The 16,987-nt window shown below is 33.7% G+C and overlaps 1 protein-coding gene across 1 annotated transcript; it reads right to left on the reverse strand.

Moving 5' to 3' along the window:
• Positions 1–1,524: 1,524 nt before the first annotated feature.
• On the reverse strand, positions 1,525–11,734 carry LOC143228050 (uncharacterized). Its single transcript, XM_076459390.1, has 3 exons — positions 11,589–11,734; positions 10,345–10,636; positions 1,525–3,233 (listed from the first exon to the last, which is right to left on the reverse strand). Exons 2-3 carry the CDS (start codon positions 10,608–10,610, stop codon positions 1,904–1,906), a joined length of 1,596 nt encoding a protein of 531 aa, XP_076315505.1. The 5' UTR covers positions 10,611–10,636; positions 11,589–11,734; the 3' UTR covers positions 1,525–1,903.
• Between the last annotated feature and the right edge of the window lie 5,253 nt (positions 11,735–16,987).

Consider the following 16,987-nt stretch of genomic DNA (forward strand, 5'->3'; position numbering starts at 1 on the left):
CCTATACTAGTGTTTTAGTACCTTGAGAATTAACAAAACGTAACGTACCTATACAAGTGTTTAGTACCTTGAAAATTAACAAAACATAACGTACCTATACTAGTGTTTTAGTACCTTGAGAATTAACAAAACGTAACGTACCTATACAAGTGTTTTAGTACCTTGAAAATTAACAAAACATAACGTATCTATACTAGTGTTTTAGTACCTTGAGAATTAACAAAGCGTAACGTACCTATACTAGTGTTTTAGTACCTTGAGAATTAACAAAACGTAACGTACCTATACTAGTGTTTTAGTACCTTGAGAATTAACAAAACGTAACGTACCTATACAAGTGTTTAGTACCTTGAAAATTAACAAAACATAACGTACCTATACAAGTGTTTAGTACCTTGAAAATTAACAAAACATAACGTACCTATACTAGTGTTTTAGTACCTTGAGAATTAACAAAACGTAACGTACCTATACAAGTGTTTTAGCACCTTGAGAATTAACAAAACATAACGTACCTATACTAGTGTTTTAGTACCTTGAGAATTAACAAAATATAACGTACCTATACTAGTGTTTTAGTACTTTGAGAATTAAATCAATAAGCTAATGGAATAAAAATAAAACTTTAAAAAAATGTTTACAAATTGGTGACACTGAAAACTATGGTTTCTATCCATGGACTGTTATAATCACAATAATTAATCAAAAGATCCTATCATACTATAAGTGTGAGCTACAAAGGGCTAACTAATAATAACTTACATAATTTGCACGTGAGTAGCCAAATTTGAACGTAGTTTAGTGTTAAAAGGTTTTCTTATTCATCGTGAAGAGGTTCAAAAAGTGCCGGAACACTATTCCGCCTGTTAAATTAAGTGCCAGAACAGCATTCCGATGCTTTCCGCTTTGAATCGAATGATCGCTTAAGACTGTTGTATAGAGTTGTTAATATCATGAACCTTAAGATTAGTCTAATTTGTTTTAAAAATTGACGGTTTACTATAATATATAGTTTCATAACGTTATACACTTGGCGGTCCATAAAATGAGTTGTACTGTTTTATAAAATTGAAACAGTATTATATCTGGTAAGATGTCTTGAAGATTGTTTAACACAGTTTTACAAGTCTGGTTACATATTGGACCTGAAGATCGTTCATGATTAATATGTCTAACATTGTAATTTCTCTTATATAGTAGACTATTGAATTGAATCCAATAACTTATGTATTAGTACTGCTAAATTAACCGGGTAGGTAAACCTCTCCACAATACTTTTCTGTAACAGTTATGGTTAAAACATGTGACACGGATATGCATACATGCAAACAGGTTACAAACTTTAAAATTCGAGTAATGTCGAAAGCTGAATGACTTTTTTCCGGCATTAATATGAAGGGCAAAAGAGTTGTTGTGTTCTTAAAAGTCACTAGACTCCGATAAAATATTCAAAATGAATGCCTTATTATTTCAAAATTTAATTTAATGGCAGACGATTAATTATTTATTTTCAATCACGTTATTCTTTCATGAACTATACATATATAAATACATACATAAATACTGAAACAAAATTAATGTGCGATGAACATTACAAAATGTTCTATAATTCTTGTAACTTTAGAGGCAGAAAGTGACGTCACTGATCCTAGAGACATGAGTTATGTCACTGAAATATTATAATTAAGTTCAACATTGTTCTTCCAACGTGACATCACAGCTCCTAACATTCGTAGCAAGTTTGTAACACAAGAGTGAACATTGTAGAGATATTTCAACCGTTTATTTAACTATCCTAAAACTTTATATCAGAGATAGTTCTTCTTAATTATTACTTACATAGTCATGGAAGTGGTTGATAAACTGTGGTATGAGATATTCGAACAGCATTAAAGTTTCAGGATTAATTTGTAGTAGCGTGAACACGCATGTGTCGATTAAGATTCCCAGACTGGGAGAACCTCAGAAGACACAGTTTGCACTGATATGGTTTTTCTCCACTATGAATACGAAGGTGTTTTGTTAAGGTAGAACTATCAGAAAAGGCTTTCTTACACATACAACACCGGTATGGTCTTTCGCCGGAATGTGTGCGCATATGTGTGGTGACCGAAGAACTTTGAGAAAACTGGCGTTCACATATGGGACAGCGGAAAGGTTTTTCGCCACTGTGAGTGCGGATGTGCGCTGTTAGGTTAGCCGCTTGGGAAAAAGATTTGTTGCAAGTGTTACACCTATAGGGGCGTTCTCCGGAATGTGTGCGCATATGCGTTTTTAAGGTACTTGGTCGAGCGTAAGTCTTTCCACATATTCGGCACAAATTCGGCTTACTACAGGTTGGTGACGGTTCTTCCATAACTCCGGTTTGGGAAATGAACTGAGCGGTGCGAGGGACGACAGGTACAACCCGCGATTTTGGTTTCATTGTTGTTATTGGCTGCAGAAAGCCGTAATCAAAGTGTTTAGGTCCTGAGATGCAGGTATTCATGGGCTTTAGCGGTGACATGTTAGTCGAGAATTCTTTCTCTAGCGGTGGAAGAGTCATGGTATCACCAGGTCGTAGTTCAGCTGTGATTGTACAAGTTCCCACAGCAGGCTGAGGGTTGTACACGGGGGAAGGAGGAGCGTAACCCATTTGTCCATAACCTGTTTGATTCTGAGTAACTCCGTAATGACTGGGAGTTGCTGCAGAAGCGCTCCATTGAACTTGAGGCTGAGATGGTGCAGTGGGGTTTCCATAAAACTGATGATCCCCAAACCCTGAAACTCCCATGGTCATATTCATGGATAAGTTCACACTCATCGACGCAGAAAACACAGCCCCTCCCTGTGGTTGGGTAGCTGGGGAAACACCATTGCAACCAACTGTACCCATGGGTGAAGGAGGAGAGATGTCAACTCCATAGTACATGTTATTTTGCGAGCCCATGCAATTATTATTAGTCACCTGAAACTGGGGGAAGATGGAATAGGAAACGTTGTTAGGAGAGCTGACCCCGTGAGAAGGGGTGCTTCCTCCAAAATTAAGTCCTACGTGACCATAGTGAGAATGTGATATTGGAGACAGAGGTGATAACTGGTCGCTACATGGTGGGTATACGCCAGAAGATGATGCTCCGGGAGATGATGTCAAAAGTCCAGTACTGGGATGTACAACAGCATGCTTTAAGGACAGAAGAACATCAGCCATGTCGTGTCCATAGGGTCCTTTCTCTCTAGCTGCTGGGCATTCCCTAGAAAAGAAATACATAGGTAATAAGATTTATGAATTGATACAATAAATGAAATACAGTGAAAAGAGTTAGAACACTATGGTAATACTTCACTGATCCCTATTGACAACTGAATGAACCAGGGTGAGAAAACTTATCATTCTTTAGAATTCCAATATACTTGTACCAAGAGTGTGTCATAAGTCTTTTGCTTGAATAAACATACTGATCAAACTTAGGGTCTGAAATAACTGTCATGGTACTCCATGCAGTGCCTTAACTATATAGATAGAAGCTATCAAGGATCTTGTATATGGTAACGGTATATGCTAAAATACATTAATTTAATAGCACTCCACAAATAAACGTTGATAAAAACAGTGTTTAATACAATATATTAAGTTTTGTTGCCATACCACGACCTAAAATGTCAGTAGAGCAGATGGTTTGCATAAGAACTTTACGTGATGCTGGTTGCACTCTCCTATAAATTGCTGCAACTTGGAATGCTCCCCAAACACTGTTAAGGACATCCTGGATCGTGAGACCGAGACAGGTAAATTTTAAAATGGGAAAGGCAGAGCCAGATCACCTAAACGCAATGATACTGATGTTAAGTATCTTTGTTTATGCAGCCTTTGGAATAGAAAGAAAACTGTCACTGATCTCAAGTAAGAGATAAACAACTATGTACCAAATGACAGAAAAATGTCCAGGCCTAACTATCAAGAAGACTCAACGAGAATACAATATTTGATCGTGTAGTAGTTAAAAAATATTTATTTCGATCTCCAAATATTGTCAAGAGACTGAAATGAAATTTACTAATAAATACAAAAACTGGAGGGTTGATGACTCGTTATGGACAGATTAATTCAAGTTTGAAATGTTTGGTTCAAGGCGTAGATTGTATGTCCGGTCAAAGAAAGGTGAAAGATACTTATTTCAATGTATAGCATCTACCTTGAAGTATGGGGATGGCAGTGTAATGGTTCGAGGATATTTTTCTGTAGATGGAATGATGGAACAGCGCAAGTATCACCATATACTGATCCGTCATGGTGTACTCAGTGGTTTTCGTATTATTAGTAAAGAAGATAATGACCCCGAAACACACATCCACTTTATGCAGAAATCACTTGCTAAGAAAGAAGCTGTTGGAGTCATTCCAGCGATACAATGGCGTTCACAAAACACGATCTCAACCTAGAAGAGAAAATCTGGGATTTGGCAGATCAAAAACCTGATTAATGGAAAGCTACCTCTATAAAAACTTTATAGGAATGTAGTAAAGACGTTTGAAGTAGAATCTCAAAGATAATTTAATTAAATATGTTGCAACAATGCTTAAAAGACTGTCTGCAGTTATTAAAGTAAAAGGGAGACATATAAAAATTAACTGTTTCCTCAATCCAACCACTTCTACTGAGTTTCTATTGTACAAACTTTGGAGATTAATAACATTTTAATGTTTCACCTGTGATTTACCATCTGTTATTGTTTGAAAGTAGCTTGAAATATAATTTTTGACTTTGTTCTAAAGCTTTGTTTTAAGTTTATTTTAATATTAAAGTACTGTTCAAAGATAAGATTTGAAAGTAATATATTTTTTTATGAAGAGATCGCTTGTAATAGTAGAAGTTTATATAAGACATCAATATGAAGAGTTCTAATATCCAAACAGTTTGCTTGCTGAGAGTAAAGGTTTTGATAATAAATGGCTGAAAGAGACATTACAGGTGAGATTTAGATGAAATGATTTAATACACAACCAGATCGCTTGCTAAGAATGGAAGTTTAAATAAGACATGATTGGCTATAAAACTATAAGTGAAGTTTATATGAAGAAATCTAATACAAATCAAATATTGAGAATAGAAGTTTACATACGACACGGTTGGTTAAAAGAATGCAGGTAATGTTTACATGAAAAAATCCAATATTCAACCAAATCGATTGTTGAGTGTAAAATCTTAGATAATGCATGACTAATTGAGATATTTCAGGTAAGGTTTAGCAGCATTACTCGTGTCACATCGAACTCTTAAAGTATTTCTCTGTAGTGTACCATCGTCTAGCAAAATAGCGTAATTAATCATGCCACTTTCAAGTATTTTGGTTAACAAAGTGTGCTAATGACATCCTCTAATGGTTGATTCATAGGATTATTTTTTAAGGACTATATCAATCTATTCAAACTATTGTATTTCTTCAAAAAAGCCTGTTCAGGTGCTTATGGCATAGGAACAGACAAAAAGGACGCAACGTATTTAATGAAATATTTTATTGGAAATTAATATATATCGACTCTTGAAAACTTGAATTTTCTATGTGAAATTCTTATTTTCTTTTGTTTATTGCGCCTTCTAAGTTTTGAAAAATTAATATCAACTTTTGTTTTGAAAGCAGTTAACTTTCTCTTAACTACAGTTGTATGTTTTCGTTTGTTATAAAACACCACGATCATACTTCTATCAAAATAATAATATTCTGTACGTGTCATTGATAATATAATAAAAGTCAGATTATTACATGAGTACTTAACAATTGTAGTATTCCAGTGCAATGAGAAGTCCTTCGTTTGGTAGACCTTTCTTTACTAGTTATATAGCAACTTTTCAATTTAAAGACAGTTCTGCTTGTAAAAGTTCTTTATTTACCAATTATTTGTAAGAACAATCATGTCAGTTTCATGAAAAAGTTTCTTTATAAATGAGCTTTTGTTCTAGTAGCTGTAGCTTAATGACGGCTTTCGTTTGTAAGAGTACTTTTCACACGGGTTAGGTCTATAAAATGTTCGTAGTTTAGGTGTGCTTTTTACACAGGTTAGTTGCATCAAATGTCTGTAGTTTAGATGTGTTTTTACACAAGTTAGTTATATAAAATATTCATAGTTTAGATATGTTTTTTAAAGGTTAGTTCTATAAAATGTTTAGAGTTTAGATGTGTTTTTTACACAGGTTAGTACTATAAAATGTTTGCAGTTTAGATGTGCTTTTTTCGCAGGTAAGTTCTATAAAATGTTTGCAGTTTAGATGTGCTTTTTTCGCAGGTAAGTTCTATAAAATGTTTGCAATTTAAATGTGTCTAAGGAAAAAAAAAACGTCTCATTTACCATATTTTGCTATTTTTTCTTTATTTAACAAGATCATAATGGATTATAAATTTAACTTTATATAATGTGTCATCGTTACTTTGGAAAACAACAAAACTAACATTATGTATTAGCAGTAACATATAGCTTTATATATATATATATATATTTCTTGATACCGTATTTCATTAAGAAAATTGCATAAAACCTGCAATGAGTATTTTGTATTTCTACACATGAACTAGCAATACAATTTTTCAGCATTATTTCAAAGTTTTCTATTATTAAGTAGATTAAATTTTTGTATTTATTTGCGGTAAACCAGTTACCTGTTGTTTTATTTTTTAAAAATGTTCAAAGGCGGGAAGAACTTAGATATTTTCCAAACGTTACGTAAATGGTATGAATGAATCATCGTCTGAATATTGTGTAAGAAAGGTCATAAACTCGCTAATATTTTGATTGTAAGTTTTATTACATAGGTCAATATTATCTTTGTCGAAATAACCAAATACATTTTCATCATATCATAAAATAAACATTTGTTTATTCATTCATCCAGCAGAATTTAAGTTAATCAAAATTATTTGTCTCAATTTCAATTAAAATAATTATCAACGTAAATTGCTGGGACTTACATTAGTGAGCACCCTACAATGGTATACAAAACTTGGAAAGAAACGTGTGACGCGCGCGTTTTTTTTTTTCTTATAACAAAACCACATTGGGCTATGTACTTTGTCCACCGAGGGGAATCGAATCCCTCATTTTAGCGCTGCAAATCCGACCACTTACCGCTGTACCAGCGGGGAACGCGTGTAACGCATACTCATCTCTCGTAGGACTGTTTCTTATATTAAATTAGATATTTACTAATACTTTTTGACATAAATGTAAAATTTAGAAGCTACTTGAAACGTTAGCAAAAAGGTTCAAGATGCTTTGGCTTGTCATGCTTCAGATAAGGTAAACTAGATAAGGTCAACTATTCTTCGATTTAATATTGGTGGATCAAACTAATTTGACAAAAAATGTGATTTCGATCTTATGTTTTCACTATGTTTTGCTATTAATTACCTCAGGTTTATTACGGTTGTTTCACAATAATTAATCTTTATGAAGTAGTGGTATGTTAATACTATATCAATGGATAGTATAGATACCACCTTTGACATGCTACTTTTATTTTATGCGGCGCATTGGCAAACTACTAATCCAGAACGTTTGTTTGATTATTAGAATTTTATGGCGCAAAGGGTCTACGGTTATCTGTGCCAAATCCGAAATTTTTGAGGGACATTACGAATAGGGACATTTTCAATCGCGGGGTTTTGTTTATTTTGTTTTATCGTTTTACTATACAGAACAACTTTTAAATATGTTAAAATAGGTTTACAATATCTAAGTATAATATCTACCAATGTTTAATAAGTACAGTTAGTCGTGATGGTATTTTAAGGTTTTTATATTTCAGATTTACATTGTGTTCCCCTTCTAATCCAATATTCTCAAACATAACACAAAATCAACTTATATTTTTTTTAGAAAATAAAAGTGATAATAAATTTTAAACTTAATTTCCATGACAGAGGATAGAGAGTGATATAAAGCGAACGTATATTATTTTATGAAGCTCTTACGTCTTCAGGTTGTTTATAATTAGTTCATCTTGTGGGTACAGAGAACTGCTCTCAGTGTAAAGAGGCAATAAAATTTCGTTATCATATTTATTTCATTTGTCCAATGAATAAACGATTAAAAGATCAATAGAATCTTTGCTAGTAACACTACAGATGATAAGCATTGATAACTTTGTTTATACGAAAGGTAGCTATTGTTAGTGAAATATGTCAGATGTAAGTGTTCGTGTTAACAAGATTTCTTGATACCCATATAGTTATTACAAAGACTAAAATTTGAATGTTTGATTTGAGAAAAATTACAAGGATAAACGTTGTATATGCTTAAACCTAGATTCACAATACCTTAGAAGAATATTATAGTACATGGTTACCGGAAAACGATTATTTTACTTTTAATTTACTAAAATTGTTGTTTGTTTTCAAGTGTTTAGTTGTATGAATTTAAACTTTGACTGATAACAGGTTGTAACTTCTTGTCGTATTTTCATTCATTATTAATGCTTCTTTTCCAAGTATACTAAAGTAAGATTACCTGAACCTAAAGTGCCCTGAATAGTAATTTTGCATCAAATTCTATATTTACATCATCAGTTAATATTATTTTTATACATATATTAAAGTATGGCTTTTTAAACCGAAAGCGCTCCTAGTTGTAACTTCTTATCCAGCTCTGTAGTTGCTACGTTATTAATAATTATTTTTAAATATATACGAAAGTAAGAGTACCTAAACTAAACGTCCTGAGCTGAAGTTTTATATTAAGCGCTGTATTATATTTTACTATACACTGTACTACGCTGTAGTATACAACATATTATATATTAAACTTTTTTTAGCAATTTCCCTGGACGAAATTTTCCTCCATTTAATGCAAACTTGCTATTTATTTTATATTATACCATCGTCATACGTAATGGTTTTGAAAAAAGTTTTTGTTTAGTAAAATAAGTATATATAGAGGGGGTGACAATCTATTTTCAGCTCACCATTGCAATATGGAATCGTAGCATTAAAGTTTGGTATTTATTAATGTATGGGTGTATTTATGGATCTTGGGATGTATGTCTGTAATTTCAAAGATAATTATATACCACTCAATATATGCTCATGAGATATATTCACATTCAGAGATGGGTCTCCAAAATAATTTCTAATACAGTACTAAAATTAAACAACCAGTAAGTTGGCTTCCTTTTCTTTCTCTAATATTTTCAGATCTGGCTTTTGATCTCATGTAGCATATTCTTTTAATTGTAGTGCATTTTATTAATTTGCTCAGATATATTTGTAGATCTTTTTCAAACTAATTTCAGTGGCTATTGAAATTTATGAGTACATATATATAGTTCAGCATCGTCTCTAATGGTCGGATTTCTAAGTAACTGAAAAAAATTAAGATCTACCAGCTATAACACGTACTTAAAACATTTACTTGTAACGGTGATCAAAATACAAAGTAAACAAAATAATATTAGCTAAATAATGAATGGGATGATTAAATAGCTCTAGATCTAACGTCAAAGTTCTAAACAGCGAAAGTGTTGAATACATCAAATGATATATGAGCCAAATGTTAAACATGAATTTAACCTAATGTGAAACTAACAAAATGGTAAGCAATGAAAGTTTATTAAATCAATTGTCAGTGCAATTTTTCGACGCCTTAAAATTGTGCAAAGTTGTATCTAAACTTTTTATTATGCATAATTAATGTAAGAATTAATAACAATTAAAGAATGAAAACAAAACTTATTTAATACAACTAAACTAACAATAGTACCTACAATGGATATATCATGCGTTATCTAAATTAACGGTTTAGAGCAGATTCGAGCATCTCTCCAAGTGATTCAGTGGTATGTCTGAAGGCTTATAACACTAAAAACCTGATTTTGATACCACGGGTGGGCAAAGTACAGATAGCCATTGTATAGCTATGTGCTTAACAACAAATAAGCAAACCAGATTCGAAAGTATTATACTATATTTCAGAACTTTAGTCTTAAGAAAAATATAGAATATCCAAATTCGTAACGACGGAAAACCCATTTGAAGTAAAAATGTATTCTCTAGATGGCTGGTATAGGTATTAAAACTTTAATTAAAATAAAGTAAAGAACAACGTTTCGATCTTCTGCATTTGTTGTTGTGTAATTTATTTTAATTAAAGCTTTAATACCCATACCAGCCATCTTGAGAATACAGAACATCCAAATGTCTTCTTGCTTATTCAAATGGCTGCATATTAGCACTATCTGTGTATTTTACTTCTGTGTCAGTGATTTCATCTACTGGTTTCTTGCAAAAGTGAAAAGCAGAACGAATGAAAAAAGTAAACAGCAAATTATATCCTTCCTACGAAAACTGTATTCTACGATAGATAATTTGAACTTACTTATAAGGAGGAGAGTAACTGTTGAAGTTTAACATGCTCGCTATTGGATCAGGATCCGTTGCTGAAAAACTGCAGTTGGTGAAATTGAAATCAACAGGTGATCGGGAGACATTGAAGTCTGGATATCCGAAGTTCTGGCCGCTTCCTCTGCCGACAGTCCCTTGTGATACGACCGGCGAGTACGTGTCAAACACATAACCATTCGGAGGAGTACGCCACGGTTCTTGCCCGAAGCTAGGGTTGTTGGGCATGTAACATCCTTCCATCTTATAAAGTTTTCCTTCCAGAAAACCTAAAAATGCAACTATTATTACTTTTTAATTCAATGCCTTTCTGAGGTAAACATTATTGATCTCTTTCACATCAGCTGAATAGCAACATACAAGTTTCTACAGGAATCCGCAAATGTGTTTTAGTAAATCCGTCCAAATTAGTGATGAAAACATCTCATAACAAATGGCATGTTGCTAACGGTCTTTCAGTGAGCTCTTGTAAGATATCTTATAGGTTCATGATTATTTATTAAACATACTGAAGATTGACATAAAGGAAGTTTCAAGCACGTGGGATATCATACAGTCTAAGTTAATATTTGACATATTTATATTAATATAATACATATATATATAAAGATAAAATAGTATTGTTAAGTGGTTTTCATAGGCCAGGCATGGCCAGGTGGTTAAAGCATTCGACTCGTAATCTGAGGGTTGCGGGTTCGAATCTCCGTCACACCAAGCATGTTCGCCCTTTCAGCCGTGGGAACGTTATAATGTGAAGGTTAATCCCTCTATTCGTTGGTGAAAGAGTAGCCCAAGAGTTGGTGGTGGGTGGTGATGACTAGTTGCCTTCTCTTTAGTCTTACACTGCTAAATTAGAGACGGCTAGCGCAGATAGCCCTCGTGTAGCTTTGCGCGAAATTCAAAAACGGACAAACTGGTTTACCTTGGCTTTAGTATATGTACGCACAGAGGTTATATATTTTATCTGGTTAATGCCATGCTTTATTAAAAGTGAGAATAAAATATAGAAACAAGCTGTTGAAAAACATCCAGAAAATATAAATTTCAACTCCATACATTATGCCATAAAGTGTAACAGTAATTTTTTAATTGATAAAATAATTTGTCTTGCGTACAACCCAAAGTCACATAAACGTTAAACTTTAACTTTGCTACATTCTACCACATTATATATTCATAACAAAAATTACGTGTTTAGAAACGAATAATATCCTCTCCTACCTTAAGCATAAATAGAGATTCTCTTGTTGACGCAGCACGCGAACTATAAAAGCATGCCCAAGTTATATTTTTTCTTTAAATCGAAGAAAACGTTGTTGTTGAAATAAAAGCCAGATACACTTCACATCTTCACATATGTGTTCTCAGTGTCTCCAGTCCAGAATACTGTTGAGTTGACGTCATTGATAATACACATAGACGAGCCTTTGCAGATTGAGAGTCCATTGTTACGAAGGGATACTTTTAAACGGTGAACCAATCAGCATTCAATGTCTAGCCCACTCGTTTGCTCTGTAGAACGTTGATTTGTCAGCAGCTACACACTGTTTGACTAATCACATGACTTTAGGAACGCTCTATTGATTTATTTACGCATATATTCTGATTAAAAAATATCAAGAAACATTTTTGCAGTAAAATAAACAAAAAAAACGAGATTTTCACTTCCAAACATTTACTTAAGGTTTTTTTTTTATACGATGCTCCAATATTTCCCAGAGAAGACTCATATTTTTAATTAAAATTTTAAGAAATACAACTCACGTATGGAAGTTAATCTCAGGTTACATATAAACAACTTTTCAAATTACTAAATTCTCTTAATAAACATTTACGTTCCATATTAATTTGTAAAGTCCCTAAATTAACTAATCTATTCGTGTTAATGCACATGTGGACTTGGTTTTTGCCTCAGAGGTTCTTAAGTGAAGTTTTTACTATCTTCATTCTCGTCTTCCAGTGACTAAGTAGTCAAGTTATATCGTTAAAATTCATGGTTCGTCCCCTGCACTGGACACAGCAGGAATGTTGAGCTTTAGGCTAAAACAAACTCCTCATTTGCTGTCTGAACTCTAAATCACTCATTGTAACTACTGCATATTTATACGAAAATGTAATGTTGAAATAATTCTTTGCCTAACATGATTCAAGTGTGTATTGTCTACAAAACAACGTTTTAAATACGCGTGTTTGTTTTGTAAAAAATAAAAACTACAAAAAACTGAAAACTATTATTATAATGTCAGTACTTTGTAAAATTGACACAATTTACAGAATAAGCTGAAAGCTAAGAGCAAAAATGCTGTTTAATAAGTTTTATTTAGATTTTTGTATTTATTCCTCATAGGAGAAATCACTTGTAGTGTGTGACCAGTGTAAAACAGGCGAACTCTCCGTCGTTTATTTGAAGAAGATAATTTTAGAAAGAACAAGTTATGAACACATAAAACACGTTTACAATGTTTGGTCGCATACTCGTTAACAAAGTCTTACATTATTTGGACTCGCAAGGAAAGTTGAGTAATTAATTTTAATGCACTTCTCCACAAGAGTATCTGATGTGTTATGTATGGCTTCCAGCTACTAAACTGTACCAAGACAGTTGTGTTTGGTTCGAAACGCCACCCGAAAATGTATATGGCTTCTTGGCCTGTTGTCTGGCACGTGCCACTTGTTAAATGGTGTTTTGGTTAGGGATATCGAATTGAACGCTATCTAGTAAAAGTACATATAATTATGTGTATCTTAATGTTTTCTAAGATGACTGATATTAACTTTGTGTTAATGTTTTCAAAACCCAGATATACGACTCTAGACTGTATGTTTGGACGTGCTTAGTTGGGTTTTAGCTAAGTCTAACTTCTATAAGCTGGTTTTTGCTTTGTGTTGATCCGTATTACATCATTGTTTCATGATAGGTAAAATCGATACAACCATTAACAGTATCCTGTATTTTCGACAACTCATCCTTCGAATGAAAACAGATTATTTTGTTGACGATCATGTGACACATATTGTCTTAAAATTGTTAGTTTTGTCTAAAAGAACAAACAGTTAAGCGGCCGCGCTAAGCTCAAATTAATTAAGATTCGTGTTATGTACTGATAACATACATAGTACATATTTCAAAGAATCAAATTATAAAAAAGTACTTCTCACTCATAACTAGTGCCAGCTGTTATATAATGTTAACATTTATTGCTTTGAAGCAAGTAGACTAAGACACAGAAAATGTTTCATGTTAAGAGTTGCTTCAGTAAAACAAACAATAAAAATTTGCAGGAAAAAGACTACAGCCAACACCTAGGTGGCGATATTATGTACGAAGGCTTATTGAGGGTCTTCTGAAACACTTGTCGTCTGGTGACAGGGTGAAAGATTAAGTTGTCGACTCGTCATTTTTCCCACTTTTCTCTCATCAAATTGGCGCATTTGTGTTTAATTACGAGTTTGTTTAAGATCTTTAAATAAACAGTAATGTCGTTAGAGCTTGTAACCACAGTCGCCGTCCCAGCAGGTAGCTCAGCGGACGTGTGGCACAGAAATCCAACCCCCCGCACGCAATGCCGAATAAAACAAAGATAGATCAGCCTTAATCCCGCGTGTGATTTTCAAGTAAGTGATCCGCCGTCTTCCGGGAACTGAGGTAACGACAAACTGCCGACATTTGATATTCTCATCACCAGATGGCTACGATGTTGTTAGTATCCTGTTATTATGACAAAACTTTTGTGTACGTCACACCATTTTGATACTAAAACACTCGTTAGTCTCGAATCAAAAACTGTAAATTTTAAAACAGAGCAAAGAATCTATTGTATATTTAAGTAGGTGTACAGACACTGTTTTTGTTCAGAAAAGAATAGCAAGTACACTAGAAGAATTAACAAGATTCCTTTGTAAAAATAATCCCATAGAAAAGGAGATGGTTTGAATTTGGCGCAAACCTACACGAGGGCTATCTGCGCTAGCCGTCCCTAATTTAGCCGTGTGAGATTAGACGGAAAGCAGCTAGTCATCACCATCCACCGCCAACGCTTGGGCTACTCTTTTACCAAAAATTGGTGGGATTAATCGTGATATTATAACGCCCCCACGACTGAAAGGGCAAGCATGTTTGGTGTGAGAGAGATTCGAACCCGCAAATGACGAGTCGAGTGCCTTAACCACCTGGCCAATCCGGACACGAAAATGAAATGGAGATTGAACTTAGTGAAAGTTCTAACCAACTAAATCATGAATAATGAAATAAAAAAGTAGTTTTCTGTTGTAGTAGTCGAGAGCTCTGAGTTATAACAATCCAGGAAACAAACTTCTTTCGTCAACCAAAAGAAAAATACATGTAATAAGTTATATCATACAGTTAGTACTATTATTTTAAATGCTCGCTGGTTTAGTAGTGTTTGAAAGAAAGTAGATAAGAACATAAGTTAATTAGGAAATAGAAATTTAAAAAACTGATTGAGCAAAACACTCCTAGAAATACAGTCAGTAGTTTACAAGGGTAGCGATTAAAGAACATAATCATTTTTCACGTTACGTTGAACTGAACTTTGAAGACTTAAATGTCATAATTCAAAACTTTTTATCACATTTTCATCTCCATTCTGTTTTCTCTGTTTGACCGTTTGTTAAACTATATATCTTACATATCTGTGTTGTACCCGATATTTTTAACTTAATCATTTCTAAAATTCCAAATATTGTTAGCATAGATTGTATACGTGTTTGTTGTTATTTGGTCATTTCCGAAATTCTGATGCTGTATCTATATACATTTATTTTTTCTCTAGTTGTTTCTAGAATGTATTGTAGACGTGGTTTTCCATGTTGTTTATATATGTTGTTTTCCGTTTTATTCCAGTTAAACTTTATGGTTCCAGGCCTACCTTTTCTACACATATTTTTTGTTTGTCGAGTATCTAATCATTAACGGAACTTTGTTTGCTATAAACTTAACTGTTATTTTTTATTTATTTATATGTATTAATTTCTTAAATTGTGCATGTTACAGACCTAGTTTTGTACACGTATTTTTTAAAATCCCTTTTTTTAACAATGGACAGTAATAAAATAAGTAGCTGTCATACCAGAAAGAAGCTTTAGAATGACCGGAAGCGATCTGCAATAGTATACAAACCGTAGTTCCGAAATGGTTTTGCATTACGGTTGCTCGGTAGGCAAGGCAGCATTGTTTCTAGCTGCGGCATAACAGCTCATGAAATGACTCTGACTTTTTGTTTTCCTTTTAATTCAAGTAAAAATTTTAGCTCCTAGCTTCGTCATCTTTTGACCGATTTGAGATATGTGTCTTTAAGCCGAACATGTATGAACACCACAAAATAAGTCATAAAGTTATCTGTTAATTTGTGGTATTCATACATGTTCGGCTTAAAGCTTAACAATAAAAATCCATATTGAGGGATTAACTAACTGTTAACGTTATAACTTAGTCTGTGGTTTGTACATTAAACTTTTACTAACATGTAACTTACAAGCACCACAATAACTTCTGAAACGAAATAACTCAAACATATTACTGAAATTACGAGACTATAAATAACCGTTTTGTTGTTGTTGTTGTTTTGAATTACGCACAAAGCTACACAATAGGCTATCTGTGCTCTGCCCACCACGGGTATCGAAACCCGGATTTAGCGTTGTAAGTTCGCAAACATACTGCTGAGCCACTGGGGGGCAACTGTTTTGAAACAAGCAACAAAAACAAATGCAGCCTTTATTTAGGGTTAAACACACTTGTGCTTCCTATAAACGTTCTGTATAGCACAATGGTAGACAAATTCAAGCTGGTAAGACTTTATTTCACTCGTAGGTTGGCAGGAAGAAAGAAAACGGAAGTTGGTACTATGACAACTTTACAAGTGGCATAAAAAAATTGCATACGTAGCTTGAGCTAACAGTCTAATCTGACCATTGGTATACCTTGGTTATTCGAGTCAGAGATTAATCTCTTTATCAATTTATGAAAATATAGTCTTTCTGCTTGTCTCTTTTATCCAGAACGACCACCTGTAATAATGCCAAATCGCACTTGTTAGTCTTATTCTAGGGGATCAGACAAGTTATGGATTTAACTTCACCAAATTATAACAGAAAGTAAGACAATGACGCGTAAATTAATTGGATATTTCTCAAGTGAGATATAGTATTGAGCAATTTACAAAAGAGCTAATTAAAACTATGACAGTTTCTCAGTCGTAAGAGAAATGGTGCAATTAGTTAATAAAATGTTTATTTTATTGCTCTTGCTCCCGAAAGGGTCCGGCATGGTCAGGTGGGTGAAGGAGTTCGACTCGTAATCTGAGGGTAGCTGTTTCACATCCCCTTCGCACCAAACATACTTGCTATTTCAGCCGTGGAAGCGTTATAACGTGACGGTCAATCCCACTATTCTTTGGTAAAAGAGTAGCCCAATAGTTAGCGGTGGGTGGTGATAACTAGCTGCCTTCTCTCTAGTCTTACACTGCTAAATTATGGATGGGTAGCGCAGATAGCCCTCGTGTGGCTTTGCGCGAAATTCAAACACAAACAAAACAAACTGCTCTTGGAGGAGGGGCAATCAGGTATATGTGTGTGTGTCTGTCCATCTGTGTTTTCGT

The sequence above is a fragment of the Tachypleus tridentatus genome, chromosome 10 (assembly GCF_004210375.1).
Source record: "Tachypleus tridentatus isolate NWPU-2018 chromosome 10, ASM421037v1, whole genome shotgun sequence".
NCBI lineage: Eukaryota > Metazoa > Arthropoda > Merostomata > Xiphosura > Limulidae > Tachypleus > Tachypleus tridentatus.